Here is a 23,553-nt window from a genome sequence, read left to right as displayed (position 1 = left end):
CAACAAGGTGTGGAACGTAGTGTAGAGTTGTAGAGAACTGGTTATGTGATAACAAGGGTCGTGAGAGTTACCCCGCGTTACACACTACTGTGTGTCCTTAGTCCTTATCCTCCCTTTCTCCTGCGTCCTTGTCCGGCCAACCTGTAAACGCTAGTTGTCTGAAACATCGACGTCGGCGGGGAAATTGAAACATGTCCTGAGATGGTTCAAGGATCTCAGGGCCGAACCCTTAACGTCCACTCGTTTAAGGTGACACAGTACTCCCTATCCCGCCCATGTTAAAATGACAGTTTTTAGGTACACATAACTTTTACAAATATTAACCTATCAACTTGAAATTTTTGTACTAAGTTTAATACATTATCACCAACAAAAATATGAAGCAAAAAAGTTTTTGAGCAAAATTAAAATTAAGTATGTTTTTTAAAAAATTATAAAATATTTTGTATTTTTTAAATATAAAACATTTTTTATTTCAAAGGTTTTTGGTTGTCATTGAAACTGATTCGTATTATTGTTCATTATCATATGAGGAACACACACACCAATTTTTATTGAAATTGGATTATAATTGAGGAAGAAAAGTGTACCTGACTAAAACCACTTGACTTTCGGAAATTGACAAAAGTACCCCCTGTCACGGGTAGTAGTAGGGGTTGTGTCCTGATTGCGAACAGTCCAGATTGCGAACAAGGGTAAAATCGTCCAGACTGCGAACACCTCAAAAATGCTGTGGACTACCTGAACATGAGTCGTCCAGACTGCGAACAAATATTTTGGAATCTGTAAAGATGGTTTAGTCGCTGTTGTTGAACGTGAGTTTTAATTGCTTGTTGAGTTGGGAATGAGATTGAATGATTGATGTTGTAATGTGTAATGTATGTACATGTTATTTCGGATGTAAGATGTATGTAAGTATGGTATTTATTTTAGTTGCTATTTAAATTGCTCGTTGAGGATGTTTTTTTAGGTAATTATTGAGTTTGGAATGTGATATTGGCAAATGCATGATATTTCGGTTAATTATGTTAAACTATAGTCAGTTTCTCTTATATTAGTATGTGAGGCTATTTTTGTGAACAAAACTCCTCCGTTATTTCTGGACCGATTTTAACGTTTGAGGTGTCAAATAGTTCGTCTCAATTTGTAGTATTGCATAAAGGTTTTAGAACTTAAAAACTCTTACCCTTAAGGGCACGAGACGCTATCAAAGGTAAGAACTCCCCATAAGAATTACATTGAAAACAAATTTAAAAACAAAAACAACTGTATATAAAAAGAAACTCACCAGCTTTTTGGGAGTAAATATTGATGTTTGTAATATTTATGAGGTAATAGACAAATCTAAACAGTTATTAGCCAACAAGGTGTGGAACGTAGTGTAGAGTTGTAGAGAACTGGTTATGTGATAACAAGGGTCGTGAGAGTTACTAGCCAACAAGGTGTGGAACGTAGTGTAGAGTTGTAGAGAACTGGTTATGTGATAACAAGGGTCGTGTGAGTTATTAGCCAACAAGGTGTGGAACGTAGTGTAGAGTTGTAGAGAACTGGTTATGTGATAACAAGGGTCGTGAGAGTTATTAGCCAACAAGGTGTGGAACGTAGTGTAGAGTTGTAGAGAACTGGTCATGTGATAACAAGGGTCGTGAGAGTTATTAGCCAACAAGGTGTGGAACGTAGTGTAGAGTTGTAGAGAACTGGTCATGTGATAACAAGGGTCGTGAGAGTTATTAGCCAACAAGGTGTGGAACGTAGTGTAGAGTTGTAGAGAACTGGTCATGTGAAAACAAGGGCCGTGAGAGTTACTAGCCAACAAGTTGTGGAACGTAGAGTAGAGTTGTAGAGAACTGGTTATGTGATAACAAGGGTCGTGATAGTTACCCCGCGTTACACACTGCTGTGTAGCCAACAAGGTGTGGAACGTAGAGTAGAGTTGTAGAGAACTGGTTATGTGATAATAAGGGTCGTGAGAATTTCCCCGCGTTACACACTGCTGTGTAGCCAACAAGGTGTGGAACGTAGAGTAGAGTTGTAGAGAACTGGTTATGTGATAACAAGGGTCGTGAGAGTTACACACTGCTGTGTTGCCAACAAGGTGTGGAACGTTGTGTAGAGTTGTAGAGAACTGGTTATGTGATAACAAGGGTCGTGAGAGTTACCCCGCGTTACACACTGCTGTGTAGCCAACAAGGTGTGGAACGTTGTGTAAAGTTGTAGAGAACTGGTTATGTGATAACAAGGGTCGTGAGAGTTACCCCGCGTTACACACTGCTGTGTAGCCAACAAGGTGTGGAACGTTGTGTAGAGTTGTAGAGAACTGGTTATGTGATAACAAGGGTCGTGAGAGTTACCCCGCGTTACACACTGCTGTGTAGCCAACAAGGTGTGGAACGTAGTGTAGAGTTGTAGAGAACTGGTTATGTGATAACAAGGGTCGTGAGAGTTACTAGCCAACAAGGTGTGGAACGTTGTGTAGAGTTGTAGAGAACTGGTTATGTTATAACAAGGGTCGTGAGAGTTACTAGCCAACAAGGTGTGGAACGTTGTGTAGAGTTGTAGAGAACTGGTTATGTGATAACAAGGGTCGTGAGAGTTACTCCGCGTTACACACTGCTGTGTAGCCAACAAGGTGTGGAACGTAGTGTAGAGTTGTAGAGAACTGGTTATGTGATAACAAGGGTCGTGAGAGTTACCCCGCGTTACACACTGCTGTGTAGCCAACAAGGTGTGGAACGTAGAGTAGAGTTGTAGAGAACTGGTTATGTGATAATAAGGGTCGTGAGAGTTACTAGCCAACAAGGTGTGGAACGTAGTGTAGAGTTGTAGAGAACTGGTTATGTGATAACAAGGGTCGTGAGAGTTACTTTACCCCGCGTTACACAATGCCCAGGCACGACAACGTGCCCCTTGACTCATACACCACAACGCAATATCTATTTACTACCTCTGTCTTTATGACGGTAGATTGTATTTTAATTTAACCCGACCTACTTCTGGCTCGCTATTTCTATTAGAACATGTGCAACTGGTTTTACAATCCTCTTTGTTTTTGCTTTAAACGATTTCCTACGTTCGTTCACAGACCGCCTTTTAAATTGCTGGTTTTTATTTCGGTGTTTTCTTATAAGTGGTCTATAAACAACGACTATATAATGGAACATTTCGTTAGTCGTTTATGAATGCTGACGATCACCTTTTAATTCAAGAATATCTGTGTTTAAATGTTACCAAAACAGGGGGAAAAGTCTGTGTAATTTCACCTATAATGAGATTATTTGGCCTTCGTATTTTCTAGAAGTGCAATATTATCAATGTACTCCTGTACATGGCAACGATGTTAAGGTACCTGGTACCTGTAGTGTAGATAAGAGAGCTAATACACATCGTTCTTTACTAAAGAGGAATAATCATACAAATCTGTGGACCTAAATCAGCGTTAAGTAGTTAGAAAATGACCCCTAGTCATTGGAGTTTATAACATAACTTATTAGACAAATCATGTAAATCTCTATATAGCATAAATAACCTATACACTATACGACATTTTTTTCAATATTAAGCTTTTTCTTTAGCAGCTGTAAATAAGTAAGAATAAAGATCCTGTCAGAATCACGAAACTTGGGTGAAGATCGTTTTGATTGTGAATCTATTACCTGTCTGGTAACCATGCCTCCCTTTGAATATATAATCTGCACCATCCAAAGCTAATTATCAACAGCCATAGACGAAGTGTATAACTACTCAAATCTTGTGTAAGGTGCAAGTCCAGGTGATAGGGACGATGAGTTATTTTCTCGGAGTTGTGACGTAGTGTTGACGTCACCACTGACCGTCACCGTCACCCACCTGACTCTCCTGTTCCACTTCGTCGTCAGGTTCCAGGTACCGTTGCAATCAGGGCCGGATTTAGCATTTCGGCGCCCCTAGGCCCAAATAATTTTCCGCCCCCTAGTCTGGTCAAAGTTATCATGTTCATAGGCCTAAGTGAATTGCTTGAATACCACTCCTTTTCGGAATTTTATCATTGCAAGTTTTTTGAAGAATTTACCCATTTAGCCTTAACAAAATGCCGTGTTAAACACTTTTAGCAATCGTATGCTTTTAGTAAATGCTCATGTTTGTGGGACTGAAACAAAACAACTCAATCCACTGAGCATTCTTGCAAAAAACATGGCCATTGATTCCAATTTCAGGCCCAAAAACATGAACTCCATACAGTACGTGATACCATAGATTAAACATACTCCTTTAGTAGATTCGTCATCATGATGGATTAGCTGAAAACAATTCTTGTTATATAAACTTAGTTTATCCTAAATAAAACGATATAATCATAAACAATAGGTCGTCTCCTGGTTATATTACAAGAAATTAAAACACATCATAGAACTAACCTAAAAATAATAGAAACAAAAGTACCGTACGTCAAAACTAACATCCAGTGTCACCAACGTGAACTACACACGAAAAAGAATTTGAATTAACAAAGTGATAGGAGGTCGACTTGAGTTATATTTAATCTATGGTGGTACTGCATCTAGGTTATAGATTTCCAAAGCAATACAGAGCCAAACCTATTCCGGCCAACCATACAGATCCTTGGGTCTGAGGAGAAAATTACAGCATTAATGGTGCTCTGGGGGGTATTGAATTAGTCGAAAACCTGTTGCAAACTGAAATTAATATTTTTTTCGTTAATTTTAAAGAAAAATTAATATTTTTTTTTTAATATTCAACACGTATTATATATTTTAACTTGATCCTGCAGATTGTTGTAAACTAATCAAAAGATTAGTCAACAACTTTTGTTTTGTGAGTTATTTGTTTTGAGTGTTTGGTGGTAACAGTGTCTAGCACGCATGCGCCCCTAATTACTCCGATCAATCAGTAGCACCGAGCCAACATAGTGGCAATACGATGCGTACAGCACGGCTCGGGCGCTCGTCAACATCCCTACAGCCTCCCGTACTAATGTTGTAATGAAATTGATGCGTAATTCAGAAAAAAGTTTAAATCTTCTAACAATTATTTCTTTTCATCAACTTCAGAATCAGAATGCTTTATTAGCGAGCAGAGTTTTTTTTTTTTTTAATCAACTATGACTATTTATTTTTATTTTTAGATATACACAAAATTCTCTCGGCCTTGCGCCCTCTGGGAGCTTGCGCCCATAGGCCCGGGCCTACCGGGCCTATTGGGAAATCCGGCCCTGGTTGCAATTTAGGTCCGAAACGCCTAGGTGTGATGGGATGTGTATTAGTTTCTACAGACTCTAATAAATATTTTTGCACGATCGGTGTTAATTAACTTCTGTTATATATGTTTTTAAATAGAATGTGATATACGGTGGCTAGGAACAAGGCCAGGGCTTGACAATAACCCCACCTACCCGATTCCGTCTCCCGAGCGCCGCGTCTCTCCAGCGCCGTACAGGCTATGGGTACGTCCACAATGCACGCTGGTTTTCTGAGTCAGACTGTCGGCGCCGATGAAGTCAGGCTCAGCGCGCTTATCATCCCATGCTAGTAAACGTAAGCGGCCATAGTGCACCTGCGCGCCGATTTTCTGCGCGCAGGTAGTCTGACTCAGATTTTTACCGGAATGAATTGTTCATTCTGGTTTCAGACAACCTGCTTATATCTGACTGTTGATTTTAGTTTTTGTATTGAGTGTATAAGTTTTTCATTACATTAACCATGGATATCGACAAATTGCTATCAAACGTTCAACACGTTCCAGCAAATTGCAATAAGCGCATCAAAGTGCATAGTTTTTAACAAATATAGTAACATTGTAACTTAAATTTATCTGCTGATTGAATTAAATTGTTTGTAATATTGAATTTTTACAAAATAAGTAATTTAACTTACGGAAATAAATTTAGTTACTTCAACGGGACATGCTATTTCAAGGTTTTGTGATATTTTCCCCAGTTTTTGGCAAGCTTGTGCTCATTTTTAAGAAGGTGTTCAATCTCATTCTTAAATATTAAAAAAAAATTGTCGTCAGCAAGAAGTTAATAATATGTATAAAATATGTATAAATATGTATATAATAGGTATGTATCAATGTAAAGTATCCCTTAAATAGGTCTCAACACAGGCAGGTCCGGCTGACAACCTGCTTGCATTATGGCCACCTCATCTGAGTCAGACACTCGGCACCGAAAATCTGAATCTGACTTCCTGCTTATACCAGCGTGCATTGTGGACGTACCCTATCTGATATAATCTGACAGTTTTGACAGCCGAATTGGAATTCACAAAAGCAACGAACTGCGTTTAAGGCGTGTGCCCAATTGAGCACTGGAATGACGTTAATTTCACATACATTTTACTGCAGACATGATACTTTTCGAATTCTAAATTAACAATTAATGAATATTTTTTAATTCGGCTTACCAACTCTCGTAATTTTTATATGCTCGCACTTAATCTTGAATAATTAACCTAACCTAACCCTAACCTAACCCTAACCTAACTTAACCTAACTTTTACTGCTTCACAGATTAAACTCATTGATACTGTTGGAAATGTTTAACTTAGGGTCCTTTGAATTATTTTTGAACGACACTTTGGGAAAACCATATGTTATTTGTTTTCAATTTATATATGTCTGAATAGTGATATAATTGTGTATTTAGAAATATAATAAACAGATACCATTTCAAAATAGAATGTATTAACCCTCGTCACTTCTGCATCACTGAGCAGACCCTTTGGTAATTTATGGCTTCGGCGCTGGGGATACTCATTTGTCCTCGGCGCTCGGGAGACTCGGCGCTCGGGAGACGCAACGCACCTACCCCACAGGCCACAACACGTAAAAATACCCTGACGTTATAAAAGATTAGTAGGCCTAAAGCGCTTCGCCTAAATTCTCTTTGTTACACTTTCGATTTCCGTAAGAATTTTCACGATCAACTTTCCTAATGGTAAAATTTCATACTGTGGGCCACGAAACAGTACGACAATTTATTTTAGCTGACTTTTGCTGTATTAGTATTATGTGACATACTTGTCGATGCGCCTTATCGGGATTTAGACTGCTTGTCGTCATTGATGTAGGCCTCTATTTGTATTTTTTAGTTGTAGTATGAATAGCCTCCGAAATGCGAAGAATGACTTATAATAATGGTATTACCTGATTATGTAAATACAATCATTGTATTCCACAAAGATTGGATTGCCAGAATCAGGTATTTAACCATTATTTTTACTTTTTACTGCCACACAATCGTTTTGTTTTGAATGTTCTTCATATAGTATTAATTGATAAGCGCCGAACTGCTTATACACTAAGCCCTATACAGTAAATAGTGTAAATTGTATTGTTTTGTTTGTTGTTGCATCACGAATCTCACAAACTGTAATGATAAAATTAGATAACTCAATGATTCACGATTATCTAAACACTTACCATATCATTTAACCTCTTGTACACATTCCAATGTGGTTTTTGATAAGTTGGTATGTGTAATGTATATATTTGGTCAAGTTATTATTTTTTTTGTCTCGTAAAAATTTTCTCACGAAATGGTATACACGATTTACTCATTTGTTTAAAAGTTCAATTGGGTACAGATTAAATAATTGATAAATAAAAATACTTTTTAAAAATTCCACGTTTTTAAACGCACTAAAAAGTAGAAAATAATTTATAAATATGTTAAGAGAATAAATACTTGTAAGATTTAAAACTAAAAACGTGGGGCGCATGCTAATTTACAATTAACTTCACCTATTGAACTATTATGATCTATCTATTGCATGCACCCCACGTTTTTCGTTTTAAATCTTACAAGTATTTATTCCCTCAACATATTTATAAATTATTTTCTAATTTTTAGTCTTTAATACGTAAATATGTTAAATACATTTTATATAGCCTGTTAATACATAACCAAAACCTTATTATCTGTAATCAGATGTTTTATCTTTACTTTGAAATGCTTGTTTTATATTTTATAGAATAGTATATCTCGGGAGCAAAACCTGTACCTCAACCTCTGCTCTTCGAACTGTCAAGTTTAAGTATTTACAGCTGACTTAAATTAATTGATATATTTACGTTCTTTCAAAATGTAAACATGGACAATTTGGAAGCCCATTGGGAGTAGCCCAAGTGAAATGTAAAAATTAAATGATATAATATTGCATTGTCATCCATTTGTAAGCTATGTTTCAAGTCTCTAGCTCATAGAGAACCTCGTTTAAAATTAATATCAACATTTGTAAGAAAGCGAGATAATAAAATCAAGCCCATGGGGCGTAGCCCAAGGGAAATGTGAAAATCAAATGATATAATATTGCATTGTTTAAAGTCTCTAGCTCACCGGGAAGATAGTATACAATTAATTGATTGCAAAATTTGTACCGGACAAGAAAGCTAGTTAATAAAAACGTGGAGTTTTTTTTTGGGGGGGGGGGGGTTTGAAAATATTATTAATGCCCTCCTCTGTAATGATAAAAAAAAGCTCTTTTGACCTTTTGCAAAGTGAAAGGAAAAAGTTAAATGTTATGACATTCGTTGTGTTTGTCACAAAAAAAGAAATTACAATAAAAAAAAATCAAATGCTATTTTTTACAAAATATATTTATAACCAATTTATTAATTAATTTTAAACTCTAAAGTGAGTAATTTAAATGAAGAGGTATCTTTTATTTATAGGCTACTTTGTCTTTGAACTGCATGATTGTATGACCACAGACAATATAAAACTTTAATGTTTCCTCCCGTTGTTTGTGGTATGACACTTCTATTTATCTTTTATTGGTGGACTGCATGTTACATCATAGTGGCTTGAGTGCGAAATTAGGGTAAATGTATAAATCATTAATTATTAAATTATTAATTTATCCGATCACCAACACAAATTAAATTAGTAAATAGCAACTCTCGCGTCCTCTCCCTCTCTCCCACAAACTCCATATAACGTAATTTATGAGAAATAAAACTTAGATGTACTGTAGCGTGCTTTAGAACTAACATTCAAAACTTCTCGAAAATTATACAATTGGCTTGATATCTGGTTTTGGATACACCCATACACGTGCATATATACCAGAGACATTTTTTTTGAGGGAGGTTCTACCAATATAAATATTTTTACCAAAACTCTATCGAATACCTTTGACGAAAACAAATTGAATTTTGTTTAAGGGTTGTCCGATTAAGGGGACTGACGGGTATGCCCACTTTATGTCCACTATAAATGCAGACTTGATACACTTACTGTATTGATTAACAACTAAACAACACGAACATCGCATTCCTGGCTGACTTGTCAATGGTAATTCCCGCTAACCAATAGGCCCTACTGTAGTTAGGAATTGACGTTCTTGTTTGAAGTGATATGCATTTTATCGATTATAATGCATACTAAACCGCAAATTTACCGAACAGACCCAATCGTAATCATGAAACATTTTGTTTGTGATAGTATGTGTTATTTATTACCGTACCAAAAATAACTTATGACTGCTGTCATTGATCTTTCCGATGTTTTACACTGTCGCTGTCTTTCCGTGTGATGTATGAGAAAATCTTAATTTTTGTATCTGTTGTTATAAATATTTTTTGTATTTTGTATGTTTTCTACGCCTATGGTATTTTTTACGTGAAAGGGAACGGTAAAAACCCTGGTCTGGTTACTGTCTAGTGTCGACCTTTTTATTAGAGAGCATTATTTCATAACGGTCTGTAAACGGATCTCGCATGGGACGTATTCAGCGTACTTGTTCTAGTACGTTAACTGTAGTTTGCAGTTACTACAGTAACTACAGTATTTCTGTATAGGCCTACCCATTTATTCGACTAGAAAATTTATAGGTTATGTTATGCAACCGATATTGAAACGAAATGTTGGTCGGTCGGTCCCGATTATTTTCCTATGGTTCAGGTATAGGCTCTTCTTGTAGGTGATTTAGCACTATAAATGGAAAGATCGGTCGTTGGTCACACAATGTCCAAGACGTCACTTCCGCCCCCCGCGGCGACCTTCTATGAAGGACATCCCTCTTGCACGTGGTCCTTAGTCCTTATCCTCCCTTTCTCCTGCGTCCTTGTCCGGCCAACCTGTAAACGCTAGATGTCTGGAACATCGACGTCGGCGGGGAAATTGAAACATGTCCTGAGATGGTTCAAGGATCTCAGGGCCGATCCTTAACGTCCACTCGTCTAAGGATCTTTACGCACATTGGGTGTGTCTGAATTGGGAAAATTAGTAAGCTCGTGGACCATAGTAGTCCATTTGTTAGTTAATTTTATTGGGAAGTAGTCTTGTAGTCAACCTCTCTATCTGAACAATTTCCTATAAAACTGAAGTAATTTTTTGTTGTTGCAACGAAAGCAAAAACTGAGACCAACCTTTTCAAATTATATTCTTGAGTGTGGCAGATTGCGTGAAAATATAATAAATATATCTATGGTTCTTACCGTCAACGCAATCAGGGGTAGTATTTCACTACGGCCGTTTCGGAGATGACTCCATCGTCAGGTGCGTAGTGGTACACTAAACTATAGTCTTGTCACATTTAACACGAACATTCTTCATTTGCATTGCGTCAGGTGTTGAATAAATAATACACATATATATACAGGACGGACACACGAAAACACGAATACACGAAAACATTTAGAGCGCGTGCACGGCTTGAAAACTGACGACCGACTTTGAGTGTTTTCGTGTGTCCGTCCTGTATATATATGTGTATTATTTATTCAACACCTGACGCAATGCAAATGAAGAATGTTCGTGTTAAATGTGACAAGACTATAGTTTAGTGTACCACTACGCACCTGACGATGGAGTCATCTCCGAAACGGCCGTAGTGAAATACTACCCCTGATTGCGTTGACGGTAAGAACCATAGATATATTTATTATCTTTTCAAATTATTTGAAATTACTAAATAATCTGATGTCAATTACAGATCGAGTGTGTATTGATGATTGATTTTTTTTAGTATCTACCTTTTGATCAGAGATTACAGAGACGGCAGACAGCCACAGACACGGTCTACTGCTACCAGCGGCAGCAGGAAGGACAAGGACGGTCGTTCAGTCTCAGTCATTTATGTAACTACCTCTCTCTATACAGCAGCAACCAACAACCAAGCAGTCTCTCTTAGTATAATATTTAGATTGCGTCAATAAATATAATTTCTCAACACTTTATTATAATATACAGTAATGTTTACATCTACCGCCGGAGTTGTGCGGTCCACTGCAAGAGTCTATCTTTGAATTCAAAAGCTGTCTGCTCACTCTCCAGGGAGTGCCTATATTCTTTTGGTCCCAGTGCAGTAGTAATTTGTCATCATGTCACATATTTCTTCTTAACAACTGATCGAAGACATGACTGTAAGTTTGAAAAAAGTGTGTGCATTCGAGTCATTGGAGTTGATGCTTTTAGGTGGGATGTGGCGAATTCGTTATGCACGAACAAAACAACTATCCATTGCTGCATAGCCTTAAAACTTCAATTCCATAATTCCAACTTGTGATGTGTTGTATGTTTAAATTCAATTCGTGCTTGTGATTGTTGAATGTATTTACTTCGGTCAATTAATCTTCCCCCTGAAGGCAAAATGATTGATGCGGGTCCTTTTACAGGCAGTTCGGGTTTCTTTACTAATCTTTGCTATATAATACGCATTGTACGTTGTTATTTTATTTTATTTTTTTACTGGAGGTCACATACATGTGATTATTCAACAAGGTTAAAGAACAGGTACTGTATTTGTGATATGTACATGTTCCAAAATATGTAGGTACTCTAAAGTTAACTGGTTTCGCAGACCCAACAGTATTATTGGCGACATTCTCCTCCATCACGATATTATAACTACGTAGGAGAAACCGTGCGGTCTTACTTCCTCACACGGCACACACAGCGATTATCATACCCAGTCGTTAGTTATAAACCAATGACCGGATTATGTAATGTAATGGATACGCGGCACTAGAGACTAGAGATACGACGTTGAAGTTGAATGAACAAACATTTCCTGGCTGACTAGGTGAGGTGCAGTCGAGAGTCGAGCGCCTGACGGGTGGCGCTTGTGCAGTACCACGATCCGTGCCTAATCCCGGTCAAGATTGTTCTTCACACGATGACTTTTGGATTGCACGATAATTTTGAACATTCTTAATATTATACTTCCTGCCAATGTTTCCCGTGCAGATGTATGTATTGTACCTACCCTTGTAGTGAAATTAATCATTGTAGGTATTTGGTTACGTTCAAATTATCTGAGTACAAATTTATGATTTTTTTTACATACTGTTATGCGGCTTTTCATATATTTTGTACCATAGCACTAATGTTAAATGTTAATATGTTTTGCACTAATATTCATCTAGCGTTTAGATGACTTCGCCGTCTTAACGATTTTGAGACCAAGGAATGGATAACAAATGTTTGTAAAATACTTAAACTATGGTAAATTGGATAGTGCACTTCAATGTATAAGGTATTCACTCCTGATTTTTTCTCATACGAACTATTATTTTCTCATAACAAACTTACGATGCAATAACAAAATATTTAGTTTTTTACCTGTGATTTTTATTGGGCAGCCAGTAGGCGGGAGTATGCCAGTGATTTAGTTAAACCTCTAAAGTGCTTTAATAAAAAAATATAATAATTTGTGAATCCGATGTGAAAAATCAGCACCAGATTGATAGGCTAAATAATTATTTCAAAATCCTGAAAGCAGTGTGTATTGTTTAGTCGCAAAGTAAATCAAACGTAATAATCCGTGAAGAGTGAACGGTGAGCGCCGAGCACGGTAATTTGGTAAGGTGGCTGGTGAAGTGGTGGCGTCCAGTTGGTAGGACTGGTCAGACGAGTGTGTCTGTGTGCAGTGTTGCCAGACTTACGACGCCGGCAGTTGGCAACGGCAACCTTGCCTTCACTGACACTACTGTCAACATCCAACAACCAACCAACATCACCTCTCTGTCTACTGTCTAGCCTCTGGAGTCTGGACAGTGGACGTGCTTGGATAGATCCTGGGTGTCTTGAATTGGTCTAAATGAAATGACTGCGAGCTTGAGGGATCAATGTTGAAGTGGCTTATGATTTAGGTTTTGTTATTGAGAGAAGCTTAGCAACAAGCATCGATGTAACATCGAGGTTATGGGTTATATACATCGATGGCGACAAGCTTCTTAGTTTACATTAGGAATGATTTACACGTGTAAATAGCGAAAAATTGGATAATCTATAGGCGTCAAATAATGAGAAAATGATTCCATCGCTTATGACCTAAATGTGGTCTTTGAAGTGATATAAAAATAAACCTTTTTGGTTATGAATGGTTCAGAACTCGGAACGTTAGACATTTGTTTACAGCGAAAAATGCGAGGGCCAAATTTAGAGTCGACAATGAAAAAACCCAGACTAGTCAACCTTTGAAGACCTTTATGCAGCTCTGGAATTGATTTATTTTTGAATTTGGGATCGCGGATGGTCTAGTATTAGTAGTTGTTCTCCTACTTACAATCAAAGTACTACAATAAATAAGCTTAATGTACAGTGAACTAATCAATGCTTAGTTAGAGAAAAAGTGAATGACATGATTGCGCTTTAGCTGTTACAAACGTATTTTAATGTGAGCAATTTTTAGGGAAATGAAGAGTTCAACACATATAGCCTACTAGTAAGTTACTCTGATACCAATATGGTCTGAAACATTATTCTTTGTTCTGGGAATATATAAATACCTTAATTGTAATAGTTGATTCCAGAATGAAGTGACTCGACAAAATTCGGAGAATTAGAATTAGCGGAAGATTTATTAGTCCTTGTAGCAGAACTTGGAACATGCCTGAAGCTGTACCGTCAACTAACATGTTACAGCACCTATGTGTGAAGCCATCAGCACGCTTTGTTGTGGGTTACATTCGGTTGGAAGATGACGAGAAGAAACGTGTACCATCCACTAGTTGTCATGTATGTGTTATGTTCCAATGGGCTGAAAACCTGCGGGACAGTCAACCGAAGTCGCATCTGTGTGTAATAAGTTGATCCCGGGATCGACTTGAACAAATCCCGGGATTGGATTAAAGATCCGGGTTTAAAACCCCTAGTTTCAATAAAAATCAACTGGGTAGGATGATTTTACTTACTTATATATTTTATGATCCCCAGCAAGTGCATTTTACAAAACCCCCCAGGTAACGGTTGGTTTCAAGTACAACACTGATAACTAACATAAAATTTGACTTCTGTTTTGTTGTGAACACCCACTTGTAACATTGTAATTTAGGCAAATCATTGATCAATAATAGTACAGTAGTAGTAGTAATTGGTCTTTGTCTTTATACATCGATACTTTTGTTATGCCCCATAAATCGGTTATTAATATACATTTACTTTTAGAAGTAGGCAGAGGAAAATAAAAATATGATAAACTCAGATTTAGTATATTTATTTGCATACGAGTTTACCCGTTAACCCTTTGCGAGAACGCAAGTCCCTGTGTACTGTCGTGGTGTCTAGAGTTTGTTCCACCGCTGTCCCTGGCCTTGGTTGTTTGTATTCGAAGCATGTTTTGTGTGGCCCCAGAAGAGTCCAGTGGACTCACAATACCAAGCCATGGCCTTAGTTCATCGACCTCCACTAACCATCGCTGTGCTATCTCCTGTCGACAACACTCTACACTAATTGATTTTTAATTTTCAGTCATGTTTTTGCAAAATTTAACATGTCGAGGTTTTATTATATGTACTCTAATTTTGATTACTCAAGTGAGACTGGCACATTTTAGATGAATAAATTGTATTGGTTTGTTATGTTATCTGTTTATCAAAGAGAAGTGTTGTTGGGAGGATTATTCTGCAAAGGGTTGCTATGTGCGTAACACCACACTAATTAATAAAAACATTGCTGTATTAGGTGTGTGGAGGTTGTTTGATATTCCTAAGAAGTGTTTGGGAACAATAAACGTTGGTTTAGCAAGGAAAGCCTTATTTGCCTTTATCTCAGACGTAGGCAAAGACATAACACAAAATAAATAACAAAATGCATTTACGAAAAAAACATTTTTAATTAGGGCCTATATTAAAAATTACAAACTTGCCTAAAATACCATACACAAATTTTACACACAAGTCTTTCATTCGGTTTTGGCAGGATCATACAAGATGGTGTCGGTTTGTACCAAGCTTGAATTTGACATGATCACTTCTTCTTCTGCCTCTGTGACGGATTGGAAGATTTTTCTACGAATCCTCAGCTGGTGGTTCAACGGCAGTTTTTTAGTAGTTTCATACATACTTAGGAAGAAATGGTACAACGCGTCATCAGTGTTTTCTTGAAGTACCCCCGGTTCCTTAGCTGTGGGCAGGAAGATTTCCACGTTTTCTTCACTTACGGGAAGGCTGGTATTTGTTAACATCGTGTCACTTTTGTTGTTTTTAGTTTTCTTTCTTGGAGATTCGACAGACTTATTTGCCTCATTGCCAATGTCTTCCACAGGAACGCCAGTGTCTTGATTAGATTGTAAGAAGCCCATTGTGTACTTCTTGGTCATGTGAGGTACTAGGAACTGCATCTCCTTCTGGTACGCCCATGGACGTGTTTTAAACTCCTCGCTGGTTCTCCTTTTCATTGCCAAACGGTAACAGTCTCTTAGTTTCTTCCATTCCACTTTGGCTGCCTTTACTGTAAGCAGAAAGATTACGTTAAACAATGGTTTTACTTTGGTAAAAAACCTGAAATTAGATTTGTATTTCAGAGCCTTGTGTCAGATACAAACACTTGTAAAAATAAAGTTCGAAATTAATTAGTGTTATAAAAAGGCGTATCGTAATGTTAAAGATACAAATTTTAAGATTAACTTACAATTTTTAGTTACTACTTGCAGGGTAAAGTCTGAAGTTAGGTGATACAGGTATAGGTTTAGATGCATTCTTGTCAGCTAGATAGGCCTATATCCATAAACTTACGCACCGAAGATTCATGATATGTCTTCCTTGGTCAATAGTGTCACAACAAATGACCTACGATAGTCATCCAATAACGAACAAAATTCTTTTCACAGTGAAATAATGATTTCATTGTGAAAAGAATTTTGTTCGCCTTAAGTTGCCACGGGTTCAACTCAAATGACAATACAGTACGGAATAGCAAAACTGGGCCCAAAGTCGACCCACTATGATGGTGATGGTCTACGTAGTTTTTGAGTTCTACAGTATAGCCTGAAAAGTAGATTAGAATGAAGCGATTGAGGCTTACCGGTACTCTTTCCGTACTCTCTTCCGCATACACTCGGTGGCTCGCTGTATTGTAATACTGTATTGACCTAATAGTTACATACAATACATATCTCTATCTTTTTGTTGACATATTTTCCTGCCAACACACTTGACATCCATGCTGTAAATGGTTGTAAAGCCTGCATACAATATATGTATATGTGCATACGGTATAATGCGTGACTTTACATAACCTACGACTGGTGTATACCTATATATTTCTGTAAACCGATCTACGTAAGTATTTATAGGCCAACTCTACAGTACCTGTGCTACTAAAGTGTATGAATGGTTTTACACTCAACTTATATTTCCGTAAACAGACTCATACATCCGACAGTAGGCCTAATCAGTAGTGATAAGTGACTTACCGTCTGGAATATTCACCTCGGTTGCTATTTGGTCCCAAATACAGTCCTTAATCTTCGTACTGAGGTAATGTTCGTGAGTGGTGTCATACAAGACAGGGTGGTCGCGAACAAGCTTAATAAACTTAATCGTGTCCATTAGATGACTACGTAGAATCTAGAATCAACCGGCTCTACGATCTTTGAAAGTTCGCTTGCGAAGCGAGGCGACGGCTCGGCAGATGTCACAATAATGGCGCCACGTTCACGATCGCAGCGAGTTCGCGGCGAGTCGTCGAACCTCGCTGCCGATGCCGTGTGCGCGCGCAATTCAAAGTGAGCTCGCCCAAGCGACTGGACATTTGATTTTCGCATTTCAGTAAGTGCGAGGGAAAGTAACCCTCTTTCCGAAGGGCCTGCTTCGGCAGCCGGTGAGCTTGATGACCTTAAGTCATCCGCCCATGATGTGCCAAAGGTTGATGCGTAAGCTTCGGCCTACATCATGGGGCCCGGGTATGTCCTCAAGGATAGGTACCGGGTATGCAGTCAGGGGGTTTCGGCTCTCATGACAAAATTGAAATTGAAATTGAAATTGAAATTGAAATTTCAGTAAGTGAATAAGAACATTTTTATCACCTAAGATCCAACTACATCTACAATTACTGGTGTCGCTAGACAACCCACACTTCGCATCAATAATTAACTCATTAGCCCATATTTATTACGTATGTAGGCCATAACAAAATTAAAATTATAGCATGACCTGTATTGGAGGTCTTTAAAACTCAGAAAGTTAATTTTATGGAAGTGACCAACAGGGATAGAGTTAAGTATACATAAAGTGGGTTTATATTTACTGAGTCACATTATCTCCTTAATAAAAGCCGTTGATTGTTGTGGGTTGAATCCAGTCCTCCACGACCACTTTGCTTCTTTATCGATATCGATATCTGATTTTTATTCTATCGATAATGACTAATGAGAGTAGTACTATTAATGCTTTTAACGACAAGTTCTTGTCATTTGGAAAAATAAATAGATAGGAACAATATACAAAAATATACATACTTTTTGGTTGCACTATCTAATTTTAATTAACTCTTGTGAAATGGGGTTAAAATGTTATTTGTCACCACTTTACACTGTTTTGACGAACTTCCCAAGTAAGGATTTAGTCCAGAAAACATCTGTTTGCGGTCAGCTTAATCAAATGGGGTTCATTGCGTACTACTGTACTGTAATGAGTTTTACCGGACAGCAACCAGCTGATTATACTGTATTTGACAATGAGTGAGAGTGGTTAGTTTATAAACAAAATTAAAAACAGTGATTGTTAGCCTTTTAGCTGGTGGTAATATATGAGGATCTGTACGGATTTAGTAGTATGGCGTAAAATAGCATACGTAACTCGTCCAAAATGTGTTTACCGGACTCATATGGTAATCCCGTACTCGACTCCGTCTCTGTAAAGAAAAAAAACATCTCGCACGGGAACAACCACACCTCGTAAATACCTATTTTCAGGACTAGTAACGTAATATACTATTGTACATAGCGGCATCTTTGGCTATTGTATCTAGACTATCAATAGTATTTATTCATTTTTGACCTTTACTGGGAACCAACCACCTTTGGTGTTAAGTGAAAGCGCTTAATCCCTAGGTGCGCCTTTGTGTGTTTGACCCGTAGGACTTTGCCCTAGTGACAATTAATGCCCTAACAATGTTAAAGGAAGTGTATTTTTGCTTAGCTAATAGCAGGATCATTGAACTGTAGAATCTCTAATCAAGTAAATTGTTAGAAGATTGTTGGTGAACACTTTCTTGATTGTGTTACTGAATAGAGTGTATCACCTGAATCATAAAGTACACATCAGATCACACTGTCAAGTTATGTCAGTTTCAACTTGTATTTCCTTTTAATTTACAGACTTAAATGCATGTGAAATTTACTTACGTTGTAGTATCAAAATAGTCTAAAATATTTTGAAAAGATAATTCTAAAAATTATTTATTTAGTCACCCTACTACAAGTCATGCAGCTTCACAAAAACTATTCAAAACAAATATTTAGTACTTCAGTTAGATTTAGAGGGTTTTCATGGGATTGTGTTGCCATAAGAGTAGGCAAGTAAACAAAAGGTTTTATCAATAGCAGAGAATAAGGTTAGAGTTCGAAGTCTGTGTGGGTGCTGGGTGCTGGGGTCATGGTGGCGTAATGTTGCAAAGGTTGCACTTTGTCTCTCTCAACTCTACCACTGTGTTGTGACTCACTGTTATGTAAACTCTATGTGTTGTCATGGTGACAGACACGCTATAGGTAGGTGTTTGTGGTGGTGAGGAGGGTGGCTACATTATGTAACTTACTTGTTAGTTGCTACTGGTTTAAAGGACTCTGTTAGTTATGTAAATGATATGAAAATGTCACACACTAATCGTCCACTTAGCCTTAACAAACTATTAATCAAGTGTAGCAACTTCCATTTTAGCGAATTTCCCTATAGGGAAGTAGCTATTACCGTAGGTGGCACGGTAAGACCTAGACCCGGGACCGATTTACTTTTTCATTTTGATGTCCCCAGAGGCCAAAAACACAATTCGTTCAAATTTTTATATATGTATATATATATATATAGACTTATATATATATATATATATATATACGTCCTTGAACGTGATAACTTGAGTAATTTTCTAATTTTTGTTCGATTTTAATGAAATTTGGTTTAAAGGTGTAAAGCGGGATAAACTTGAATGAGTTCGCGAACCAGCATGATCGGACCATGGGAACGGGGCTTTACGGGGGGTTTTATGGGGTAAAAATTGGTTTTTCTCACTTTTGACCCTCAAAACACAAAATTTCCAAATTTCTCTTTAGACCTTTTTAAAGAGCTTAAAAAAACAAATAATTTAGTATATGAAAGTATTTTTGTTCGATTATTAGTAACGGAGAAAATTAAAAAAATTGTAAATTTAAAAATCCCATGTTATTCTTATGGAGAATATTGTCAAAATGTTGTAGTTTGCTTGTTTATGAATATATTTTGATCAAACTTGGCAAATTTATTTATTTTCTACTAAGCTATCAATATTTCAATTGAAAAAACACACCTCAACATCTTCCCCGTAGCAGCAAACCTAACTACTCACTAAAATTAATGATATAGGAAATAAATCTGAAAATTTATAGGGAATATTTGAGTAGAAATCAAGCCGTCAGAAATCAGGCCTGTGTTAGGTAAATGGAAATTCGCTTAGTATGAAGGTTTGCTGCGACGGGGGTATTATTTTTTTTATTGGGACTTATAATAAACATGCTATGTAGTAATGTAGTTTATAGATGAATTTATTTGACATTAAAGGGCTTACATCATACTGTACATATTACATAGACTCAATAGCTTGTTTGCTGAGAAATAACCTTGGCTAATGAAGTACCTATTAAACCTTGGCTAGTTAAATCATAAAGTTTACCTCATTCTTTACTAACTCTCCAGTTCATTTCCAGCTAAAAATATGCCCATTAGTTAAAACTGTGCTAATTCAAGTATGTAAAAACTTTCCTTTCTACAATAGTCAATATTGTTAGGGACTTTCCGAGGTAAAAATTAATAATTAAAGTATTCAACATGCTCATGCTCAGTAATATTATATCCACTAACCAAATGTGTAATGGTAATTCAAAAGAACCGCTTTTGATATTTTTATTAGTGCTGATTTTAAGTAGGCCTAAGTGATATTGATGATTAGTATTTGATTGATTAGGATCATCAGCTTAGACCATGTCAATATCGGTAATATTATTTGATTTAAAGGACACTTCAGTTGGATTTTTTGATTTAAATGTTGTGCCGTACTAATCAGTTTCTGTACTAATCAGTGCTGTTCTGAACAGTTTTATCAATAAGGTATGGCTCTAGGCCAGAAAAGATTTGATTTTGTTTTGGATAGAAATAGCAGGCTTACCTGTGCAGTGGGTGAGTCTTCTCAATTGGCACACATAAATAAATACACACAAAATTGATATTGTCAATGGATAGCAATCTTATCTTCCCTGTTATTGACCAAGTCTGCTCTTTCCATCCAAAACCAAGTTAAACATGTTTATCGATAAGATTCATGACAAAACTGATCACTAATGAATTATCCAATTAATAATCTGTTTAATGAATTGTTAGATTTTATATGGTTACTTATGGTTTGTTATGTTTCAGCCACATCACACGCACCACAACATGGGAAGACCCACGCAAGACGATAGCAGCGCAAGTTGCGAATCAACAACAACGCAGCGCAGAACTGCTAAACACACCCCACCCAGCTGCTGCTACTTCGCCACAACCTCCAGGTAAATACTGCGATATCACAGCAGTTCAAGTGAAATAATTTAACAGGTTAATAGTTTTGCCTTGCATCCAGGTTTGTCACCTAGCAAATGCAAAAACCTGAACGAATAAGATTCTTTTAAAGGATGTGTTGCTATCCTAGTGGCTATCATCTTTGGCTTCAATGGGGGAGGGATAGCTTCTCTTGGCATATCCACAAAACCGTTGTAGGGGTTTGACCGTTGTAGGGGTTTGGACAGCTTTCTCTCAAAGCATTTGAATTACATTCATACAAAATCTTACTACTGTAGACACTAAATACCCCCGCCGCAGCAAACCTGCAAACTAAGCGAATTTCCATTTGCCTGATTGGATTTACACTAAAATGTCTCCTTAAAAATATCACATTTATCCCTATTTAAATAGAATCAGTTTAACACATACTTAGGTTTGCAACAGGGAGGGTAAAAGTGTTTTTTTATGTAAAATGTTAATTGTTAGTAAGAAATAAAAACATTTTCCAAATTTGGGCAAAATATGTTAATAAACAAGCAAACTACAACAGTTTACTTATTCTCCATAAGAATAACATGGGAATTTTAAATTTACAATTTTTTGGAATTTTCTCCGTAACCATTAGGCGCATTATAACGCTTCAATATACTCAATTATTTGTTTTTTTAAGCTCTACAAAATAGTTTAGAAAGAAATTGCAAAATTTGATGTTTTTTGGGTCAAAAATGGGAAAAACCCATTTTTACCCCATAAAACCCCGTTCCCATGGTCCGATCATGCTGGTTCGCGAACTCGTTCGAATAAACGTAGGTTTACACGTTTGTACCAAATTTCATCAAAATCGGATCATTTTTACTCGAGTTATCGCGCTAACGGACACATATATATATAAGTGTTTAGTATATTTTGAAGTTTTAAAATGGACTAATGTCCGAAACATGTCACTTCTTTTTATAAAATATAATATTCAGGGTGCTCAGTTGTACTTATTCACTCAAATATTTAATATATAAATATATATATATATACATATATATTTTGTTATTGTATACATCAATGAGGGCTACTTTAAATGTTATTAAGCAAATCAAAATACCACAGTACCCTAGAAACATTTTGTTTTATATTACTTACATGTTTCGGACATTAATGCCATGATCACAGTATAGTATATAACCTATTAGTTTCTTTTATTTACAAACATTATTAGATATTTCTTATTAAAGAACAGGTGATAATTTTTATATTAAGGGAAGGAGGTGTTTTCTTTAAGATGTATAATTTCATTGAATATTACGTTTTGATTTTGAATTTGTGTCAAGTTTAGTAAATTGTCTTTGTCATTAATATGGTGAGTATAAATATAAAAGTCTTCCTTTGTATTCATTTTTTCTCCTTTATTTTCAATATCCAGAATGTGCATGTTTTTATTCATTTCTGAGTATGTATGGTCGGTCTGAAGTATATGTTCGGCGTATGAGGATTTTTGTGTTGTCATATTGTTTGATCTGATTGCCTGTATATGCTCTTTGTATCTGACTTCAAATGTTCGACCTGTTTGACCAATATAGTATTTTTCGCAGTTGTTACATGATAATTTGTAAATTCCTGATTTCTTATATACATTTGGTGGGTTGGGTATCGGATTTGTTCTTTTTTGTATTATGTTAAAAGCGTTATTCTTTGTTTTATAACTTAGTTTAAATTTTGAGTTCGGTAATGTCTTTCTTAAGGTTTTGTTTAAGGATGAGCTGAATGGAATACATATAAATTCTTTCTTTACGTTTTCTTGTTCTTCTACTTTCATTCTTTTAGTTTTTTCATTTTTTATTAATTTTTCAATCATTTTTTCTTTGTACCCATTTGTTCCTGCAATTCTTTTTATAGTTTTCTTTTCTATTTCAAAGTTGTCTTTAGACATTGGTATGTTAAGTAGTCTAAATACCATTGATTTGAATGTAGAAATTTTGTGTTGCCAAGGATGGTTTGACTCAAATGGAATGATTAGGTCAGTTTGGGTAGGTTTCCTATATATATTGAAATTATGTCGATCGTTTTCTTTAGTAATTGTTATGTCTAAGAAATTTATCTTCTTTTCTTGTGTCTCCATCGTAAATTTAATTGTTGGGGAGATAGAATTTAAGTATTTCAAAAAATCTTGATATGAGTCTTTATTGCCGTTGTATAAGCATAATATATCATCGACATATCTATACCAATAGATTATATCTTTTTTAAATGGATTTTCGTCGTTTATGATTTTTGATGATTCTAGATGCTGCATATATATGTTTGCTAGAATACCAGAAAGTGGAGAACCCATAGCCAATCCTTCTAATTGTTTGAAAATTTTGCCATTGAATTCAAAATAGCTTTGATTGATTGCTACTCTAGATAGTTTCATAAGATCATTTAACTCATTTTTTGAAACCTGTTTATTTTTGTTTAAAGTTTCTTGAAGGATTTGAAGGGTATCTTTTGTAGGATTAATTATTATACTTATTAATTATTAATTATTATATTGTATTAATAATGAATTAATACCTGAAAATGCAATTTTTATCTCCTTTGATGTAACTAATATGTATTCAAATATTCCTA

General features: G+C 36.3%; 2 protein-coding genes across 2 annotated transcripts in view; one reads left to right on the top strand and one right to left on the bottom strand.

Moving 5' to 3' along the window:
- The window catches only part of LOC128989600 (transcriptional coactivator YAP1), a 61,342-nt gene that overhangs the window by 16,744 nt on the left and 21,045 nt on the right, over window positions 1–23,553 (top strand). The window contains exon 2 of the mRNA XM_054411535.1: window positions 20,827–20,960. Within this exon, the coding sequence (XP_054267510.1) occupies window positions 20,827–20,960 (134 nt within the window). The remainder of the gene's footprint in view (window positions 1–20,826; window positions 20,961–23,553) is intronic.
- Window positions 15,103–16,813, bottom strand: LOC128989603 (uncharacterized). The gene is made up of 2 exons (XM_054411537.1): window positions 16,638–16,813; window positions 15,103–15,673 (listed from the first exon to the last, which is right to left on the bottom strand). The coding sequence occupies exons 1-2, from the start codon at window positions 16,771–16,773 to the stop codon at window positions 15,126–15,128; spliced, it is 684 nt and encodes a 227-aa protein (XP_054267512.1). The 5' UTR covers window positions 16,774–16,813; the 3' UTR covers window positions 15,103–15,125.

Source organism: Macrosteles quadrilineatus, unplaced genomic scaffold, assembly GCF_028750875.1.
Source record: "Macrosteles quadrilineatus isolate MER2022 unplaced genomic scaffold, UCM_ALF_1.0 Scaffold_3__2_contigs__length_128488019, whole genome shotgun sequence".
Classification (NCBI taxonomy): Eukaryota; Metazoa; Arthropoda; class Insecta; order Hemiptera; family Cicadellidae; genus Macrosteles; species Macrosteles quadrilineatus.
The sequence above is the reverse complement of the archived record's forward strand: the minus strand, read 5'-3'. Positions and strand labels throughout refer to the sequence as shown.

Coding starts and splice junctions, on each gene's coding strand:
- LOC128989603 (XM_054411537.1), bottom strand. CDS start 16,773: ATGGACACGATTAAGTTTATTAAGCTTGTTCGCGACCACCCTGTCTTG. Junction 15,674..16,637: donor CGAGGTGAATATTCCAGACG/GTAAGTCACTTA, acceptor TTCTGCTTACAG/TAAAGGCAGCCAAAGTGGAA.